The sequence below is a fragment of the Lissotriton helveticus genome, chromosome 4_1 (assembly GCF_964261635.1).
Source record: "Lissotriton helveticus chromosome 4_1, aLisHel1.1, whole genome shotgun sequence".
NCBI classification, from domain to species: Eukaryota; Metazoa; Chordata; class Amphibia; order Caudata; family Salamandridae; genus Lissotriton; species Lissotriton helveticus.
The window spans coordinates 2,135,055,240-2,135,072,340 of NC_136063.1; the positions used below are offsets into that span (position 1 = coordinate 2,135,055,240).

The window sequence follows — 17,101 nt, forward strand, 5'->3', positions numbered from 1 at the left end:
CAGCCAGCCGCTGCTAAATTCTTTGACTTCACGCTGCTGTCAAACTACAGACATTTGTGAACTTAACTCGGAAATGACTCCCTGCTTACAGCCTTTTTATTAATCCTCTTAAACATGATTTTATTGAGTATTTTTGTACTGGTTTTAATGAATCATATGCAATAAAGTTACTTATTTACTCCTTTGGGCATAGGGAAATCTTGCCTTTTTCTCTTACCTAATACTTGAACCTACTAACTCACTGTTGCTGACGGTTCCCTGAAGCCTTTGTTCTCTTGTAACTGAGGCCTCTTTCTCGGTTTGGCTGTTGCAGGAAAAAAAGAACAAAGGTAAACCGCATCCAGTGCCTTTGAGGGAGTATGGAGCTCAGTGTGTTTTGTCCAACGTCTCAGTTCATCTGGGACACGCACACGGGGCATTGTAAGCACAGGGTTTTCTTTCCTTCCTGAGGAGGACACCTTACCTACTCTGGAGGAACCCCTTGGGAACCCCAAGTAACATTAATAGACTCTGGTTCATGTGGTTTGGGTGGTCTCTAGTGTTGCAGATTGACATCACTGGGTTGTGATACACCAGAACACACTTGTGTATCTCCTGAAGCTTCCAACTGCATTTGGAAAGTTCTGCAGTGCAGAACAAAATTGACAACACAAGGTTGATTTTTACACCAGAAACAATAAGGCATGAGGGCAAAGCAGTTGTCAATAGAGGATTAGGTTTTTTTTATAAATCAAATATATGCAAGGGGTTATTAAGCTAGTAGCAGGTTAGCTTAACAGAAAAGGGAGCCAGAAGATCCACAGCTAAACCCTTTCTACAAATAGTGCCCACATGGGTGTCCAAGCGGATGAGGTAAGCCTGCATGCTGCTTCTGGCAGTTTTATGGCATGAGCAAGCTAGTTCTGGGGCACATGCATGCTCTTTATTTCAGGAGCCAATCGTCACAATCTTTGGATTTGTCTACCTCTGTGGACCAGTGCAGGATCTGTCCTCACAAATGGAGTTCATTCCATCGGACAACATCACTTATGAGCATTTTGAATTTGGTTTGTCAGAAATGCAGGTTGTTGTGACAGGAAATGCTCACCTGCCTTATGTCATTTCCCGTGTTTCTGCTGGTGCACAGTTATCCCTTTGTTGATCCCAGCAATCATACAATCTCTCTGCGGTGTTCCCTCTTAGACAAACTCAGATCACAGAACGGTGCACCTCTCTCTAAGGAATTGACTGCTGTCATCCCAAACTGTTCTTTGTGGAATTGTCGGTGTTCAAACTGTATTTAGTGGTAAAGGAACAGATCTTATTACCTTTCTCCTTCAAAGAGAGGTGCATATTGTTCTCTCCTATCCAATAGATTCTGCTGGTCCCCCTAAATTGGGCAAAATTCACTTCCATGTGTGCGATATGAAGGAAAGGTGTATGAAGACTGTGAGTACGGTTCTGGGTAAATGTGGAGCCTGGGTGTATGTCTGATGGAGTACAGGAGGGGGGTAGTCTATTTTGTGTGTGTCTGTTAATATCTCTGTATATAGATATGGACCCAAAATGATGGAGAAGTTTATGAAAATGTAGTATACTTTCTGCTGAACTTGAAGGTTGCACCTTTGCATTCCTTCACCTTGCCAAAGTATTTCAGTTGATAGTTTTAGGTTCATGTGGGTGGGGTTGTTCGATTCCTTCCTTAGTATATTGCCTGCATTGCCTCTGCCAGTGTCCTCCTATCTCCACCCCTACATCTTGCTGCCTGGACCCAATACGTATGTACCTGAGCTGATGAAGGAACGCTGTTGTCCGCCGCCGTGGCAGTGGGCACACAGCACTTGGTTAGAGCAAACTTCTTAAAATTTGAACTACTTAAGAGAACTTGGAGGATAAATACTGGCCAAATTGAATAATACTTTGTTCCAGGATCCCTCATAGCCAAGAAAAGAACTATACACCGGTATATTTGAGGAAATACGAAGTTGCAGGGTCCGAGAGTTACCATACTGCTGCCTTCCTTCCAAATAATCTCCTGGACTGGGGATAATGTGTTGGCTAGATGCGGCCACCACATTATAATCTGTTTAGTGGCTTTGGAGATATCAGTGTTTCAAACCCGCTTTGTAATATCCGTACTGTTACCCAGTATCTTAAGACCATTTCTCTGTATCTTTGGGCACCTGTAGTGCATCAAAAATCAAACAGCTACTAGATAAAGGAGATAAATGAAAGAGTCATTCTTGTTCTCTCAGTGATTCAGTATTTGTGTGAGGTTTGTTCACTCCAGCCTACCGGTATCTAAACCAGCACGTCCGTGAGAATTACACAGTGTTGTGTAGTCTCATTAACCTGTACGTTCACAATCATAACCTTTCTAACATGTAAGAAACCCTTGCTTTTATCAGTGATGTTCTCCAGGCCAACGGTGAAGTACTGTCCTTTTACTGTTAAAAGGCCTACCTTTCTTTATTTATGGGCTTTGAATAAATCTGATATCCATTCTGAAAGTTATATATCTGAAAGAAACAGGTTAGTATTAGATTCCTTACCTTAGAATATCCCCAGGCGTCAGTCTGGATCCGGAAACTTTTGCGTAGCAGTACCCCTGCGCGTCGGTAGGCGTCGTCTGCAGGCGTCCCCTGCGGCTCCGCGTCGTCGGCGTCGTGCGCCGTGATGACGTCGCTGGAGTATATAGACGCCGCCTCCGCGCGCTGACGTCAGTTCTTCTTTTTTCCGCGCCAGTTAGCGCAGATCCGAAGAGCAGTACTCCGGTCTTTTGACCAAGTGTTTGTAAAACTTAATCTTTCTACGGTGCCGGTAGGATGCCTGGGTTTAAGAGCTGCGACGAGTGCGACCGCATGATGTCGGTCACCGACCACCATCGACTCTGCCTCCGGTGTCTGGGCGCGGACCACGACGTGGAGTCCTGCGTCGACTGTCGGGCCTTGACTGGAAAAGCTAGGCGGGAGCGGTCCCGCAAGCTTCTCGAGCTCCGAGTGTCGGCCCCGCGTCGAGAGCGGTCCCGGTCCGGTCGGAGGTCGAGGGAGCGGTCGAGGGAACGATCGCGGAGCCGCCATGGGCGCTCCGGGAGTCGCCACCATTCCTCCGGTTCGTCAGGTAAGCACAAGAAGTCGGGGCGTCGCCATCGCACCCCCGACTCCCCCCGACGCCCGCGTGATGCGGCCGGGGGCTCGGGTGGCCCCACCCCCGCGGGCCCGCGTGGGTCACCGACGCCGTCTACCCCATACCCGTCGGTCCCTGGGGAAGGCGCGTCGCGTGAGGAGATCGAGGCCTTCCTCATTGCTATGAGGGCGAGGTCTCCTCCGGCGGGGCCTACGGTGCCTGCGGGGCCGTCGGTCCCGTCTGGGGGCCCGAGCGGTTCGGGTGCTTCTGCCCCGACGCCGCCGGTGGCTCCGGTCCCGGCGCCGCTCGGTCCCTCAGGTTCGTCGCCGGCTGGTCTCCCGGCCTCTCCGGCGTCGGTTCCTTTGGGCCAACCCGTGGTACCGCCTCCGCGTGGTGCAGCGACTCCGCCGTCGGCTCCGGCCGGCGTCGGGTCCCCGGCACCGACGCCGCGCGGCGCCACCCCCATTCCCTCCCCGACTCCGGACACGGAGTCGGACCGGCGTCGGCCGACGCCGGATTCGACGCCGATGGGGCCCGTTGACCCCGATGTCTATATCGTCGACCCAGAATATGGGTATGATGAGGATGAGTATGGAGAGGGTTGGGAGAGGTCTGAGGACCCTTTATCCCGTGCCTGCCAGTATGATGTGGACTGGGTAGGTGATCTGGGTGATGCCAGTGGCCTGGACGAGTCGCCCAACCCTGGGTTTGTCTCCCCGTCCCCTGTGGCGTCTGAGGCAGGTGCTGCCTATTCAGTGGTCCTGATGAGGGCTGCCAAGGCCTTACACCTTGAGCTCCCCGTCGCGAAGGTCAAACCGAACATTTTGACCGAAGTATTTAAACCGCAGTCATGCCCCCAGGAGCCTCTGCTGCCGTTTAATGAGGCCCTGACGGATGTCCTTTTGGGCACCTGGTCCAGGCCCGCTTCCGGTGCACCGGTTGACCGGAATGTGGCAAGGCGTCACCGTCCATGCTCGGACGACCCTGCCTTTTTATCCACCCATCCCTCCCCGGAGAGTCTGGTGATCCAGGCCTCCACTTCGCAGTCCGCATTTCCGTCGGCTCCGCCCGATCGGGAATCAAAGCGGTATGACCAGTTTGGTAAAAAGGTCTTTTCCTCTTTGAGCGCTGGACTGCGGTCTTGTAATACCGCGTGCCTCTTGGGCCGCTACACCCACTCCCTGTGGGATACGGTCGAAGAGTGTTTGCCGCAATGCCCCCAGGAAGTGCGGGACAAGCTCACCCGGGCCTTGGTTGAAGGCCGGGATGCGGCGCGGTACTCGATCCGTTGTGGTCTGGACACGACCGACTCCCTGGGACGGGCCATGTCCACGACGGTGGCGATTCGTCGCCATGCTTGGCTGAGATCTGCCAACTTTTCGCCAGACGTCCAAAATACACTCATGGACATGCCATTTGATGGCAGTCGCCTGTTTGGTGACAAAGCGGACCACGCGCTGGAGCGCTTCAAGGACTCCAGGGTTACGGCCAAGTCCTTGGGTCTTTCGACCCAGCGCCAGCAGACGGGTTCGTTTCGCCCCTTTCGTGGCCAAGGGAGGGGCGGTCCCACACGTGCTGCCAGCCACGCGCCGCAGAACGCTCCCCAGCGCGGTGGCGGCCGTGGTTTCCGCCGTGGTGGCGGTGGAGGCCAGCGGCGTGGTCAGTCCACGCCTCCCTCCGCTGCTGCATCCAAGCCTTCCTAGTCCGAGCTTTCGGGCTCACGTGACGCCAGTGGGTGGCAGGGTTCGCCATCACCACTCCCGCTGGCGCGCGATAACATCGGACAGGTGGGTGCTGCAGCTCGTTCGAAGGGGCTATGCCCTCCCCTTCGAGTCCACTCCTCCAGCCATGCCACCGCAGAACCACCGTGTGTCGGGGGACCACTTGACACTTCTGCAGGAGGAAGTTACGGCCCTCTTGGCCAAGGGGGCCATCGAGCGCGTTCCTGGGCCAGAAGTAGGGTGTGGTTGCTACTCCCACTACTTTCTGGTACCCAAGAAGGACAAGGGAGGCCTGCGTCCTATCTTGGACCTGCGGAACGTCAACGGCTTCCTCCGGAAGGAGAAGTTCAAGATGTTGACTTTGGCTCAGGTCTTGGCTGCTCTAGACCCACAAGACTGGATGGTAGCGTTGGACTTGCAGGATGCGTATTTTCACATCCCCGTCCTGCCGGCCCACCGGCGTTACCTGCGGTTCACGGTAGGCCACGAGCACTTTCAGTTTATCGTGCTCCCATTCGGCCTTACCAGCGCCCCACGGGTGTTCACGAAAGTGATGGCGGTGGTCGCAGCTCATCTGCGCCGGTTAGGGGTTTCAGTCTTCCCCTACCTCGACGACTGGTTGTTGAAGGCGGGCTCGCCCCAGACAGTCGTCCACCACCTTCAGACGACGGCAGACCTCCTGCACGAGCTGGGGTTTTCCATCAATGTGCCGATCTCACACCTGTGTCCCTCTCAAAAGCTCCTTTTCATCGGAGCGGTTCTCGACTCGGCGCAGTTTCGGGTTTATCCCCCGGAACGGCGGGTCCGGGATATTCAGGCTCTGATTCCCATCTTTCAGCCGTTATCCCGGGTTTCGGTCAGGTTGACGCTGCGGCTTCTGGGGCTGATGGCCTCCTGCATCCTACTGGTGCATCACGCCAGGTGGCGGATGCGGACTCTGCAGTGGGACCTGAAGTTTCAGTGGGCCCAGCATCAGGGCAACCTATCCGACCATGTCCTGATCTCGGAGGGCACTGCGAGACAGTTGCAGTGGTGGCTTACGGACCGCGATTGGGTCAGAGGCAGATCCCTCTCCCTTCCCCAACCGGAGCACGTGGTTGTGACGGACGCGTCCCTCCAGGGCTGGGGTGGCCACTTGGGAGAGGCGGAGATCAGAGGCATCTGGTCTCCGGCGGAGTCCCGGCTCCATATCAACATGTTGGAGCTGCGGGCGATTCGCCTAGCACTGAAGGCATTCCTCCCCTTTGTCAACGGGAGTGTAGTGCAGGTGTTCACGGACAACACCACCGCCATGTGGTACTGCAACAAACAGGGCGGTGTGGGGTCGTGGACCCTTTGCCAGGAGGCTCTGCGTCTCTGGCAATGGCTGGAACGTCAGGGCGTGACTCTGACGGTTCAACACCTGGCAGGTTCTCTGAACGCCAGGGCGGACGAACTCAGCCGTCGGTGCTCGGTGGATCACGAATGGCGTCTGAACTCGGACGTGGCGAGAGGCCTCTTTCAGCAATGGGGAGAGCCTTGGTTAGATCTATTCGCCACAGAAGAGAACGCGCAATGTCATCAGTTCTGAGCGTTGGAGTTTCCAAGACGGCACTCGCTCGGCGACGCCTTTCGGCGCGAGTGGAGTTGCGGTCTGTTGTACGCCTTTCCGCCTATACCACTTCTGCCCAGAGTGCTGAAGAAGATCAGGCGCGACCGGGCCCAAGTTATCCTTGTGGCTCCGGACTGGGCTCGAAGGTACTGGTATCCCGAGCTACTCAGCATGACAGTCGGTCCCTCGATCCGCCTGCCCCTTCAGGAGGACCTTCTGTCGCAGCAGCAGGGGACGGTCCTCCACCCGAACCTGTCCAGTCTCCACCTCCATGCTTGGAGATTGAGCGGCGACAGTTGAGGCCATTTGACTTGCCTCCTGAAGTCTGTGATGTTATTCTGGCAGCCAGGCGTCCCTCCACAAAGTCGGTATACGCCTGCCGGTGGAACAGATTTGTGGCATGGTGCACAGCAAAGGCTGTGGACCCCCTTTCTGCCCCTCTGTCTGAGGTTCTCCTCTTCCTTCTTTCCCTTGCCCAGCAGGGCTCTGCTCTGGGCACTATCAAGGGCTATCTTTCTGCCCTTTCCGCCTTCTTAAGGCTACCTGATCAGCCTTCTTTATTCAAGTCCCCTATTGTATTACGATTCTTAAAAGGCATCACGCACATGTATCCACCTGCTCCGTTCGTGATGCCTCAGTGGGACTTGAACCTGGTTCTGACTTTCCTGATGTGTGCTCCCTTTGAGCCTCTTCATTCCTGTCCTCTCCGTCTTCTCACTTTAAAGACGGCCTTCCTGGTTGCCATCACCTCTGCCAGGAGAGTGAGTGAGCTCCAGGCCCTTTCTGTTAAACCTCCTTTCTTGTCTGTTCATCCTGACAAGGTGGTTCTTAGGACTAGACCTTCTTTCCTGCCCAAGGTAGTCTCTGCTTTTCACATTGGGCAGTCCATCACCTTGCCCTCCTTCTTCCCGCCTCCGCATCCTTCAAAGGATGAAGAGCGGCTCCATCGTCTGGACCCAAAACGTGCGCTTTCATTCTACATGGATCGCACACGCCAGTTCCGGGTGGATGACCAACTGTTTGTTGGCTACGTGGGTGAGAAGAAGGGAAGGGCGGTACAGAAACGAACCATCTCTCGGTGGGTCGTCCTGTGCATCAAAGCATGCTACTCTTTGGCTCGGAAGGAGCCTCCTGTTGGGCTGAGGGCCCATTCCACTCGGGCTACGGCGGCTACTACTGCCCTGGGCCGGGGAGTCCCTTTGCAGGACATTTGCCAGGCGGCTACGTGGGCCTCGCTGCACACCTTTGCGAGGCATTACTGCCTGGACAGTCAAGTCCGGAGGGATGGCTTCTTTGGCCGTTCGGTCCTCCAGGACTTTCTGGTGTAGGTTGTATTGGTTCGCAGACCCACCACCGGGGTTGGTATTGCTGGGGTATCTATTCTAAGGTAAGGAATCTAATACTAACCTGTTTCTTTCAGATGAACAAGTTACTTACCTTCGGTAACGATATATCTGTAAGAAACAGTAGTTAGTATTAGATTCCTTACCGCCCCACCCATCCTCCCCGTTCTGCGAACTGATACCTAGGGTTAAGGACATCCCTTTCAGGGCCCTAGTTTCAAATGGCACCAGTGTTAGTTCTCACATGGCTCTGCGTGTCCTGGCGCGGAAAAGCTGTGTGCAAAGAACTGACGTCAGCGCGCGGAGGCGGCGTCTATATACTCCAGCGACGTCATCACGGCGCACGACGCCGACGACGCGGAGCCGCAGGGGACGCCTGCAGACGACGCCTACCGACGCGCAGGGGTACTGCTACGCAAAAGTTTCCGGATCCAGACTGACGCCTGGGGATATTCTAAGGTAAGGAATCTAATACTAACTACTGTTTCTTACAGATATATCGTTACCGAAGGTAAGTAACTTGTTCTTTACCATGTCAATGAATGTGTTGTTGTCCCAATCTTCTTTCAATTCCTGCTCGACCTGGGCAGGACAAACGCCTGTAATGCAAAGGACTAATATTTCATTGCTCTTGGCTAAAGGAACAGTGTCCAAAAAGGTCCAAACAGTGCATTGCAAGGTAATGAGCTGTATGAGACTCTGTATAATACTCTCTCAATCCAAGTAAACAACAGTTCTCCAACATTGATATCTTTTGCAGAATCACAGGTGACTCTCTGCCCTCCTAGGTTTAAAAAGCTTTTTATCTCAGTGCTTACACCTTTGAAAATATGATACCTGGAACTCAAAGCACATGCACATTTTTGTTTGGAGTGGAGGACTAAATAGTGAGCTGGGTGTACTGTGGGGTATTGCTTTGCATAAATGCAATTTTCTACACTGCTGTTGTACTAATATAGAAGCATCTAATCAAGCATTTACCTTATGAAACAAACACAAGGAGATGATGGACGGGGGGCTGAAATGTTTCAAACACTCACCCCCAGTCACAGATCTGGGTTGAATCCATCATCGTTCTTTAGCTCACTCCGCCACCCCTGTTCGGACCCAGTCATATGCAAATCAGCCATGGCCTTGTTACTCATGGGAACAGTCCAGTGCGTACTGCCATGCCAGGTCCTCCCTGGGCCAGAAACAAGCATCCTGGGTTTCGGGGTAACACCCCTCATCAGCCAGGCTAGCTTGAATCCAGTGGCAAAGTGATCAAGGGACCCACGGCTGGGCATACCCTGCCAACTTAGGGTGAGCAAAGCAAACACAAAGAGATGATGGATGGAGCACTGAAACTTTTCAAGACCTCACCCCCAGTCACAGATCTGTTTTGCTTTATCTTATGAAAGACATACATGCTGGAAAAACACAAATTATCTTCAAGGCTAATAGTACTTGGGATTTAGATTGTGATGACCTATTTTCTCATACTCTGTACTTTTCTCTCACTGCAACTGTTGTTTAGCTTTGTTAAAAGCAAAAAGAACAATTGATGGACGGAATGCTGAACAATGTTAAACTCTCTGGGCCTAAATCCATCGTTAATTTGCTTCCTACGCCACCCCGGTTTGGGCCAACCATATGCAAATCTGTCTTGACCCTGCTCCCCATAGGAAAAGTCCAGCCGACCTGTCAGGCCAGGTCCTCCTAAGACCGGAAACAAGCATCCTAGGACCTGTTTCAGGGTACCACCTCTTCATCAGCCAGTATAGCCTGAATCCAGTGGCATGGCGAGCAAGGAACATGCAATTGTCCAGCAAGGTCTGAGCATTCTCAACATGAGAACAAGTGGATTGTTTTTTTCAGAGACAGCTATGTATGTATGTGGAGAAGTGTGGCTCACTGGTTAGAGGAGGCAGACCCTGAAGCAGAGGTCAGACCCAGGACCAGGGTTCAATTCCCGAGGCGGCAGGGTCTTGAGCCCAAATATCCACGGACTTGATAATTCTCGTTTCGGTGCCTACTCGAATCACGGGTTCACACTCTGCAGCTCTGGGCATTAGCCTGCTTAATCTCCACAACGGCCCCCCCGCGGCGGGATGCCTGGCTTTCACCTTGGGGAAGCCAGGACGGGTTCCCAAGGCAAGCGCCGAGATGCCTACGGGTAATCGAGCGCTATATAAGAATGCATAATAATAATAATAATAATAATGTATTGATCCCATGATTCTTTGATTCTTTGTATATAATCCTTCTTCTGCCACTTGTATATATTTTTGCCTACTGATTTTATTTGGAAAACTACTCCTCTTTCTCTCTGGTCCTTCTCACTAATATCGATTTGATTTTGATTTATTCAATACACATATTGAAACTCTTTGAATGTATCTTTCAATAGGGAAAATGTCCTAGGTGTTTTAATGTACTTAGCCTTTAACCTTTTCTGTGCGACCGCGATTCCCCCTCCGGTGCTGGGCCCTAATAGAAACGGGCGTGGTCATGACGGAACGGTTCCGTCATGAGCACAGCTCAACCGTAGCTCATGACGGAACCGTTCCGTCATGAGCATGGAAAGGGTTAAAAAATTAAACAGAGACTCGATACTATAGTGTAATTGGATATACCTGAGTGAATGGGTTAACAATTAGTTGAACAAATGTTTTTAATATGTATGCATAAAAAAATATATTTGTCATTGTGATATTGTTATTTTTATGTTTGCACAGTATTTTAATAACGAACAATTTGAAGCAGAGAAATATGATGGCTATTTGAAGACTTATGAAAACGCCTCACTCAAGACTACCTCAACCTTGGCTATGTTGAACTTTGGACAAAGTGTGATTTTTAGTGTTGGTTTAACTGCTATCATGGTGCTGGCCAGTCGTGGAATATTGGCAGGTACGGAATATAAGTGCTCTACTTCTTAACTAGTTACTGTTCAATATTTGTGAAGAGTTTGACATTTCTTGTTGTATTTTGAGTACAGTTAATGAATGTTCCTAGTACATGTTTATTATGGGGAACTACATCATTAAAAATGTTTTTAACAGACATAGAGTTGCCTGTTTTGCACATACATGTTTCTATTTATTTCTTAGCCGTTTTATTTCTTTGATCTTGTTGCAGAGGTGATCTATTTTTTATTTAAGTTTTATTTATAATGAATTAACCAAAAATATACATATCCCAGGTGTTGTTGCAACAGTACATGGCCCAACTGTGCTAACATCATGGAACGTATGCATTATGAAAATGATGTTTCAGACGTGTCATATAGAGAATCATCAATCACTATATGGTAGAAAATACATTTGGTATGGCCGTGATCGCAGTTATCACCATTACCTAGTGTTGTCTGCAGCCTCTTCAGATAGATAGCAGATGTTTTGTGGTCTAGCTTTTGGTGGCAGCATTTCACCGAATTTTTCCATGTTCGTGGTGCACGTGGCATTTAGCTACTGTTGGTTTCGGGCCGCTCTTCCAATGCAGAGCGATAATAAGAGTTTGAGCGTGAGCTTGCGTACCCCCTTGGGAATTTTTTCAACTCACACCAGAAAAACATCTGGTGATTGACCCACTGTTACTCCCACTGTCAGTTCAATTACTTAAGCTCCTTGACCTGAAATGTTTAATTTGTGGACAATTCCATGCCAAATGTGGAAAATCTGTGCGACATTACAACTCTTACATTCACGTGGTCTGGCCTGGTCAATGCGGTTTACTTGACTGGGTGTGCAATATATCCTGTGTAAGAAGTTGAAGTGTGTCAGTTTGTGCCTGGGGTTCATGGATATGGGTTGTAGTTGCACAGAGCAGAATGCCCACTTATGTATATCCCATAGATCACCTTGGTCTTCTTCCCCTAGAGTGATTGCAGTCATTTGTGTTGAGGTGCATAGGTTATTATAAATATTACATAGATGTGAGATCCATTCCCTACTTAGTTCTGTGATTATTACTTTTGATAGTGGTGTACATTTTGGGGGCTCCAGTGGGGATTTCTCATACCATGCTTTCACATTAGTTCTATAATCTATTAATATGTCAGATGCATTATTTGGGCTCCTGGATCTGACTTGCTCCAGAGAAATTAATTGGCCATTTACATAGAGCTGGACATAGTCACCCCAAGTCTATCTAGCGCTATAATTTCAAAAGTCAGTGGTAGCACGTGGCTCTGTGTGAGTAGTGTGTGGGGGGAATAGAGCATATTCAATCCTACTTGTTTACATAGTTTCCACCAAGCACTGGTTGTCATAGTAATAGTATCCTTAAATTCCGTGTGGTGCGTGATCAGCTTCATGGGGCCGGTTTGTGGTGTGCTCTACAGATGTGATCTGTAAGATCTGTTGTCCATTATATCGGACTGAGGATTCGGAGAGAGCATGGCTTTGTTTCATGTTTGCGGTCTAGGTCTTTCAGGCACGTCCAGTGGTACAACACAAAATAATGAAGCCCTTTGCAGAATATATTGTGGTGTAGCAGAGATCTAGCTTAGGAATCCAATGCAAAGTCCAAACATAAAAAAGAGGCTCCCCTCTAGTCTTTATTTCAAAATAATAATTTTCTTTTATCCTTGAATAAACGTAATCAATATCTTATGATGCAGTATCAAAATATCCTCAGTCCATTTCATCAAATTTATATGATGCAATATCAAAAACTGCCAGCATGTTTTTTCAAGGTTCAAATTATTTGATTATTTCCAAGTACGCAATTCATACAATAAATTGTCTCTAATGTTTTTTCTTTACAGTGTTTAAACAAAAAGGACCTTGTAGGGATGATTTCCATTTTTTTCCATGCTATGATGAAAGTTCTGCTTCTCAACAATTTAGATTCACCTTGCTTTCTAATTGTGTTTGATAGTAAAACTTATGAAGGAGTGCAATTGTAGAATAGAAATTAGGTGGAGGAAACATCAGTGCCTCCTTGACTGACAGCTCTATGTGCAATCTGTCACAGCAAATACAATTTTCATTGCTAATGCAAAAAACCCTTAATGCCAAATCAGTTCTGAAAGCTGTAAGGGAGTGTAGAGGACTATTCACACTGGCCATATCTACCACTATACCTTCCCATTGCTACTGACGTTTATCTAAAGATCTATACTAAAGGAGTGTTAAAATGCATACTTTTTTCAATTGATATTCTATGGCAGTTGAACGAGGTTATGCTTTGACTGAAATGTGGTTTGCCAGTATCTTGCATATTTTTTTCGTTTATTTTTTTACATAAGCATGCACATCTGATGAATACGTCTCCTCTGGTATGGCAGGATTCTGGTTCGAGAAGCAAAGGCTTCTTGTTGAAACATTTGTGTCCTACTCCTAGTACCCTCCCGTATCTACATCCAGTTTGAGGCAGGCTCTGTACCCACCGAGACAGACATCTGATAGGACAAAAGCAGAGTCCAACAGCAATCAGACAGTGGAGACACAAGAATTGTCTTGGCATCCTATTCTGTCCCTTTCAAGTGTGCCCCAAGTGTTACATGTGGCTCATTAGACCTATCAAGCAAAATCTGATGCTGTAGTGTGAAAAAGGATGTCCACACCCCCATGCTGCATATTCTGTGGCAGGTCAGCCTATTGTTTGCTTCTGGGAGTCATTCCAAACCTTTTCCACACCTATTCAAAGCTCAGCACAGGCTGAGAGCTGGCAAAACTTATGCAAATTAGCCTTCCAACAGTTTAGGCCAATAAATTAGATCTTTTTTTTTTTTTAAACACATTTTATTGATTTCAAGTATTCACCATACACATATATAATAATCGTCACACATCAATGTAAACCAGTCCCTTCAGCAATCTTCTCCGTGTTACCCTTCTTGTACTAATCAACACGGCTAAGGTAATGCCTTCTGGTGACAGTTTATCAGTAACCTGATACTGCTAATCTTGCTTACTACCAAATACCCTCAACTGTCAGTAATCCCCCCTCCCCCTCCCACCCCACCGGTGCGTGTATCAACTACTACAACTTTCCATCTTGTACCAGCGATCAGTTACTACTGACATTATTTCTCTAGATACCTGGTATTGCTTGGGCACCCCCCCCCCCCCATTCCGTTTGTCCATTTCCTACTCTTCATCCATCTGATAGTCCCGTAGTGCCTGTACTAGTGCCTCCCACGCAGTTGCTGACTCTAGCGCTTTGTCGTTGTTGAGCCGTCTCGCCTGCTGGTATCTAATCGTGCTCTCGCTCCCCACCCACTTTAAAAGCTCGGCCTTCCATCTCTTGCTACTAGGTCCCTCCTTCGCCTTTCAATGCCTTGTTATTTCTCTTTTTGCCAGTATTAGTCCCATGTCCACAAACTTACTTGTTACCTTGGTTTTAGGTGTGTGAGGGAACCAGTGCAAAACGCTTGTGGCCATGTCGAAGGTCAGCTGCCGCTCTGTAGTGGTATTTAGAGCGTCTCCCACTTCCTCCCAATAAGTCCCCATCCTAGGGCAGGACCAAATCATGTGCTCCAATTCTACTCCTGTCCTCGCACTCCGAGGGCACGCTGCCTCCTCTACCTTAAAATATTTCCTGATTTTAACTTCCGTTAAATATGCCCTATGGAGTATATAGAAATGCACCAGCTGGAATCTCGCATTCCTTGAGCTCTTCCAAGCTCAACGTACTATCTGTGCCCAGGCCGTCTCAGGAATAGGTTTCCCTATGTCTGCCTCCCATTTCCCTTTCAGGGTATCTAATGGTGCCAGCCCTTCATTTATCATCCTGGAATAGAGGCAGTTGACAGCTTCCATCATGGTGTATTGGCATGGCATTGTCGTCTTAGGTTCTGCCATCCCTCCTCGCCAGTTCGCTTGTATCGCCTTTGTCAGCGCTGCATGTATAAGAAATCCTCCCCCAGGTAGGTCGTATCTCTCCTGCAGCACCTGAAAGGGTAGCATTACTCCATCCTCATACAAATCACCAATGACTTGGAGCCCTGCATTTTCCCAGTCCTGTAATGGCGTCCAATCGCCGCCGTGCGGTAGCGCTGTTGCCATTCCAAGTGGGATTTCAGGCGCATAGGGGTGCAAAACTCCCGCCCTGCGCTGGGATCGATTCCAGCACAGTCTCAATGTTTTTTCTTCCATAGAAAGACCCCTAAGGTCCAACTTTTGTTGCATAACTATGTAAGATAGGACGTGGCGTGGGATTCCCCTACCTCCCTGGTATTCGGGCCCTCTAAATTCCTTAGCTACCGCCTGTGTTAGTATTTGTAATTGGGCCGCCAGATAGTACAGCTCGAAGTCTGGGGACCGCTAGCCCCACCTCCGCTTTAGATCTAGTTAAAGTTGCCTGCGCCACTCTCCGTCTGCCAGAGCCCCACAGGAACCCCACTATGAGTGATTTCAGTGTTTTAAACACCGAACATGGGATCCATATCGGTAACGTTCTAAAATAGTACAGTAACCTAGGAAGCGCTATCCTTTTCAAAAGGGCTATTCCACCCGTCACCGACATCGGGAGAGCAGCCCAGAAGGCCATACTGCCCTTAAGAGCTCTCATGCATCTTCCCACATTCCCCTCCAGTATATCAGTGGCACTGTGATAGACTTGCACCCCCAGGTACGCTAAACAAGTCGGTTCCCACCGTACCTCTCTATGTGTAATGGGTTGGAGCTCTCCCTGCTTCATCGGAGATAGGCATGTTTTTGACCAATTCACTCGCAGCCCTGAGACGTCTCCGATAATAAATTCGCAGCTCTCTACAGCGCTCTCCCTGCATCCTCCAGAAACATCAGCAAATCGTCGGCGTATAACGAAATATACTGCTGGTCCCCTCTGTGCCATAAGCCGTCATAGGTCTCGCCCAATCTGGCCCTTGCCGCCAGCGTCTCTATTGCTTGGGCGAACAGCAAGGGGGAGAGCGAACACCCCTGTCTCGTTCCTCGGGCTACTGGGTACTGAGGTGAGAACAACGATCCAACTCGCACCCTGGCTACGGCAGATGTGTACAGTACTTTCGTCCACCCCACAAAGCCAGTCCCCAGGCCAAACTGTTCCATCGTCTTATATAATTATAGCCATTCTAAGCTGTCAAAGGCTTTCTCGATATCAACAGATAACAACATTGGTTGTTGTGCTCTCGGTTGTACTGCTTCGAGTATCCGCACTAATCTCCTAACATTAGTGGATGTGTTCCTAGTCGGGATAAACCCGGCTTGGTCTTCATGGATTAGCGCAGTCATATGCTTTAAGAGGCGAGTCGCCAAGATTCTGCTCAAGATCTTGTAGTCGGTGGTCAACATTGATAACGGTCTATAGGAGGCCGTGTTTTTCCCATCACGACCAGGTTTCAAAAGCGGGATCACCAAAGCCTCTCGCATGGAGGAAGGCAGTGGCCCCAATTCTTTTGCCTCGTTGTACACCTTCAGGAGCCTCGGTGCCAGTAAGTCCACATATGTCCCGTAAAAGTCTATCGGTAAGCCTTCTACTCCTGGCGTTTTATTGCGGGCCATGTGCTTGATAGCACTCCGAACTTCCCCCATCTCTATGTCCTGGCCTAAACATTTCGCCTGCTCTTCCTCCAAGTGTGGGAGTGTTACCCCTCTGAGAAAGGAGTCGATTTCAAGGTCTTCCGCCACTAATGAGCGGTCGTACAGGTCCTCCTAATACTGCAAAACAGTGTAGGATCTCGTTTTGGGTGTAAACCTCCTCTCCGTTTCTATCCTCTAGGGCCAGTATAGGGGAGCCTCTCTTTGCTGGGTTAGCCAGCCAAGCCATTAGTGTTCCTGCCCTGTCCTTCTCCGCGTGTGTTCTCGCAGTATAGGTTTTGTAATCAAAACATCGCAATCTCTCAACCTCCGCTGCCACCACTTCCTTCGCCGCCATAACCTCCGTTTGAGTTTCAGGATGACCAGGCCTTGCTAGTTCCGCTCTGCGCAGTCTACCTTCGGCCCGGGCCACATCTTGCAGCAGCACTCTCCGCACCCCTGCATGTTTCCCAATGCAGATCCCCCTGATGACTACTTTAAAGACGTCCCATTCTATCGCCCTTGTAGAGGCCGATCCAGCATTCTCATCGAAATAATGGGTAATCCCTTCGCTCACTACCCTCTGAAAGATCGGGTCTTCTAGCGACGCAGGCCGTAGTCTCCAAGTGGGGATGGCCGACACCCCTGTCATCCAGTGCATAGTGAATAACAGTGGATTATGATCCGAAATCGTTCTCGTGAGATATTCGGTATGCACCATAGAGGGCACCACTAAGGGCGAACACAACACCGTGTCTAGACGGACATGCAGGTCATGTTTCGCTGAGAAATAGGAGTAGTCCCGGTCGAGTGGGTGACGTGTTCGCCACACGTCTACCAGGTTCCACCTGCACTGCCAATCCAGCCTGCTTT

The 17,101-nt window shown here is 49.6% G+C and overlaps 1 protein-coding gene across 1 annotated transcript in view; it reads left to right on the forward strand.

Moving 5' to 3' along the window:
* ABCB7 (ATP binding cassette subfamily B member 7) overlaps window positions 1-17,101 on the forward strand; it is a 665,610-nt gene that overhangs the window by 363,611 nt on the left and 284,898 nt on the right. Inside the window, exon 9 of the mRNA XM_078688835.1 lies at window positions 10,478-10,652. Within this exon, the coding sequence (XP_078544961.1) occupies window positions 10,478-10,652 (175 nt within the window). The remainder of the gene's footprint in view (window positions 1-10,477; window positions 10,653-17,101) is intronic.